This window comes from Sinocyclocheilus grahami, unplaced genomic scaffold, assembly GCF_001515645.1.
Source record: "Sinocyclocheilus grahami isolate Dianchi unplaced genomic scaffold, SAMN03320097.WGS_v1.1 scaffold991.1, whole genome shotgun sequence".
Classification (NCBI taxonomy): Eukaryota; Metazoa; Chordata; class Actinopteri; order Cypriniformes; family Cyprinidae; genus Sinocyclocheilus; species Sinocyclocheilus grahami.
Window position 1 is genome coordinate 506,840 of NW_015506170.1, and position 4,217 is coordinate 511,056.

Sequence of the window (4,217 nt, forward strand, 5' to 3'; positions counted from 1 at the left end):
ATTTTTTTATTTTTTATTTTTTTATTTCATTGATATGTGCTATTACACTACAGTTCAACATTTTGGGGTTGATGTTTTTGAAAGTCGACTAGGCTCTGTTTATGTGATCAAAAATACAGTAAAAACTGTAATATTGTGAAATATTACTGCACTTTAAAAATAGTTTTAAAATAGTTTTTTTTAATAATATATTCTTAAAATGTAATTTATTCCTGTGATGTCAAAGCTAAATTTTCAGCATCATTACTCCAGTCTTCATGATCCTTCAGAAATCATTCTAATATGCTGATATGGTGCTCAAGAAACATTTCTTATTATTATCATCTTTGAAAACAGCTGTGCTGATTCGTTATAATTCTCTGCTGAATAGAAATGTCAAAAGAACAGCATTTATTTGTAATCGTTTGTAACATTATAATTGTCTTTACTGTCACTTTTGATCAATTTAATGCATCCAAGTATTAATTTCTTAATTTTTTTTTAAAATAATACAATTCTGACCCCAAACTACAATCACCAAAATCACATTTCATTAAGAACATTTCCCATGAAATACTGTGCCATCCACCTTTATTTTGAAGCTCTATGTGTGACAATAAGTGTCTTGGCTGTGTCTATTTTTATCTCTCCCAAGTAACTTCAGGCTAAACCTCTGAAACAAAGGTGAAAATCAAATGACACGTAACTGAGAGCTCCGTTAAGTCTCTTGCGCTATAAAGGAGCAGAAATCCTGTGGGTTATGCTATAATCACCCTTCTTCAACATGGGTAGGCGAACAAAAGAAGTACGTTTTAAAGCTAAGCTTTAATGTTTTTTTATTCTTTAACAGAACTAAGATCAAGTGTGAGTATTGGTGTTAACTTCTAACAGCAAAATTAGACGACAGTGTACAGAGAGAAAAATATGCTTGGCATCTCAGCTGTGTTACAGCACCATCCCGCAGAAATCCTGCCACATCAGTGGAAGGCCAAGCACTATTTATGAAAGATGCACCTCGCAGAGCTGCACTTTATTGAATTTAAGACAAAAATCGACCAAAGTGGTCTCAGGAGATGCACAAGGCTCCTCCGTTTCTCTGGTGTGTCAACTGTTTTCACATTAAAAGACCAAAAAAGGTGAGGGAAAGCGACTGTTGAAAGGACGAGATGTTTATTTCTCTGAGAATCTTCTGTGAATATATTCTCAGAGCAATACATATTCCCTTTCTATTGATGCTCTTATCTGCTTCCCGGAACGGAAAAAAATAACTCCGTCTGTCTCACTCTGCAATTTAATGAGAAAGGTAAGACGTACTTTTCACCTCCCGTATTGAAGACCGCTTACCTTCAGGGCACTTTTTCATTTGCACCTCATTCTATTAGACTTCAAGGTGAACAGCAGTCTGCGAACGGCCGTTCCAGAGCACCACTGAGCCTGTCATCCGGCACTGACGCAGTTTGTCGTTGGGAAAGTTATTTTGCCTGCTAAGCTGAGTTTCCGAGAGTGAAAGCAGAGTTTGAGGAGCTTCGGCTGCGAGCCGCGAGCTGATTTATGCTTGTGTCTTGTGGATCTCAGCAGTGTCATGTTCAGCTTCCCTAACTGTGAGGCACCTACTCGTACTTCTGTGTGTCACTGCACTTTATTAAGGATTCCAGTGACATAAAGTTGAAATTTATAGATTTATTCTTCAAAGTGGGTTTTGGGAGTTGGACTAGATTTACTAGAGCCATAATAGTAATCCTCAAGTAAAAGTTTTTTTGTAAATCCTCTGGCAGGGGCAGCCAGCTCTGACAAATTGTATTTGATGATTTATAATTGTGACCTCCCTTGTTCATTCTTTCTCTCTCTCCTTTCTGTTTTAGGAAGCTCTGTTGTGTTTATCCAGCAGCCCCATGATCTGGTGGTCGTGGCCGGGCAGCCCGTGACCCTGCCGTGCTCTATTACTGGATACCATGGCATGGTGCTGTGGGTCAAAGACGGTCTGGCTCTGGGGGTCAACCGAGACATGTCAGGTAAGAGCTTTTGCTGCAGTCTGTTTCGTATCCTAACCTGTGGTGAAATATCTCAGCCTCTCATGGCTAATTGCTGTTTATCAGTTGTGTGTATATACGATTGTCCACATGTGCAAAGTTGGTTGATTACATAATTGCAGTTGATTTATAATTTAATATAATTACATAATTGCAATTTATGTTTACAAAGTATAAGAAAGTACAGTCAATGCTTATCAAGTCTAGATTTAAACAGTTATAAAATATTTTCTCTGCTCACGCTTATCATTGTAGTACTTGGCCTTCATATTTTCCAAGAGATGACTCGAATTGCTGTATTTAGAACTTGATATGAAACAATGTCTGTAAAGGAGTAAGATAGAAAACTTTGTTTTAATAATTCATTTGCACTACCATTCAAAAGTTTGGGGTCTCTACAATTTATTGTTTTTTGAAAGAAGTCTCTTTTATTCTTACCAAGCCTGCATCAGGGTTATTATAGTTAACTAAAACTATAAGCATAAAAAAAAAAAACTAAAACTACAGTAATTCAAAATATTGATAAAAACTATAATAGTGTCTCAGTGATACTAAATAATATTGGCCTGCATTTATGTGATCAAAAATACAGTGAAAGGGGGTAGAATTGTGAAATATTATTACATTTTTAAATAACAGTTTTCTAAATTTAGTGTACTTTAAAATGTAATTTATTCCCGTGATGTTAAAGCTGAATTTTCAGCATCATTACTCCAGTCTTTAGTGTCACATGATCCTTCAGAAATCATGCTAATATGCTGATTTGGTGCTTAAGAAGCATTTCTTATTATAATTATTATCAATGTTGAAAACAGTTGTGTAATTTTGTGGAAACTGTAATACATTTTTTCAGAATACTTTGATGAGTAAATCATTTATTTATAGTATTTATTTGAAATACAAATCTTTTGTAACATTATAAATGTCTTTACAGTCTCGTTTGATCAATTTAATGCATCTTTGCTGAATCAAAGTAATAATTTCTTTGATTCTTACTAATTTAGTCATACAAACATATTTTTTTAATTGGTTGTGCATGCACTTTAGCAACCGTTCTTTTGGCTCTCTTTAAAAAAATAAACCATCTCAATAGGTTTGACACACCAGATCAGCGCCTATATCCATATTAGATGTTTGACTTCCTGTAACGATTCGTAGAGTAGTAGTTTGCCGCTCTTAACCTTGGGTCCGAGAACCGGTATTTTTTTGGACCAGTACGTAATTGGGTTAATACATGAATACCGATAAGCTTCAGGACAAACGAAACTGTTATCGATACTTGCGTTGTTTTATCTCTGTATACCTCAATGTTAACGACGAATTAGAAGCTGTTGCTTGTCATTTCCCTTCACTGAATAATGTGGCCGACGTTTGCTCGACGTGCGTGTGATATCCATGTACATGTGCGGTGTGTTTGCGTGCAATCAGTCATGGCAGCAAGAGTGAAATGTTTGAAAGGGTGGGCTCACGTTACAAAACTAGGTGGCAGATGCAATATATGCAGTAGTGTAATAGTGAACAAAGGAGGCAACACTAGTAATATAATGAAACATTTACTAACAAAATACAACATCTACCTCAAGCAATGCGCTGTATTGTCTCGCGGCTCCAGCTCCAGCTTCACATTAAATGTTGCTTCGGTAGAGTTAAACGCACAAGATTTATTTGCAATCACAAAAGTACATTATTTCTGCATGCTTTAAAGCCTTGCCGGTTAAACGTTTCATTTGCGTGCTGTTCTAACATGTGCTTATTCAGAGCGTGTATACCTGAAGCGTGTGTATACTAAAAGGCCGGTCAAACAGCACCTGATTACTTAGTTATCTTAGTTATCGTCTGATTGCGCTAATACTATCAAAAAACACACAAGATTTACATATAAACAGAGTTAATTATGTCTAAAGTGAAAGTAAACAGTTGAGAGAAAAACAGATGTGTGCAGCTCTTAAAGCGGCAGTACTAAACATGCTGCCGATTGTCATTAAAGGGATAGTTCACCCAAAAATAAAAATTCTGTCATTATTTACTCAGTCATGTTGTACCAAACATGTATTCATTTTTATTTATTCTTGTGCTGAACACAAAAGAAGATATTTTGAAGAGTGACGGTAACCAAACAGTTGCTGGTCCCCACTGACTTTAATAGTAGGAAAAAAAATATGAAAGTCACTGGAGACCAGCAACTGTTTAGTTTCCCACATTCTTCAA

General features: G+C 35.9%; 1 protein-coding gene across 1 annotated transcript in view; it reads left to right on the forward strand.

Annotated features, from left to right (window-relative positions):
- LOC107565265 (kin of IRRE-like protein 3) overlaps window positions 1-4,217 on the forward strand; it is a 153,646-nt gene that overhangs the window by 79,220 nt on the left and 70,209 nt on the right. Inside the window, exon 2 of the mRNA XM_016250486.1 lies at window positions 1,842-1,991. Within this exon, the coding sequence (XP_016105972.1) occupies window positions 1,842-1,991 (150 nt within the window). The remainder of the gene's footprint in view (window positions 1-1,841; window positions 1,992-4,217) is intronic.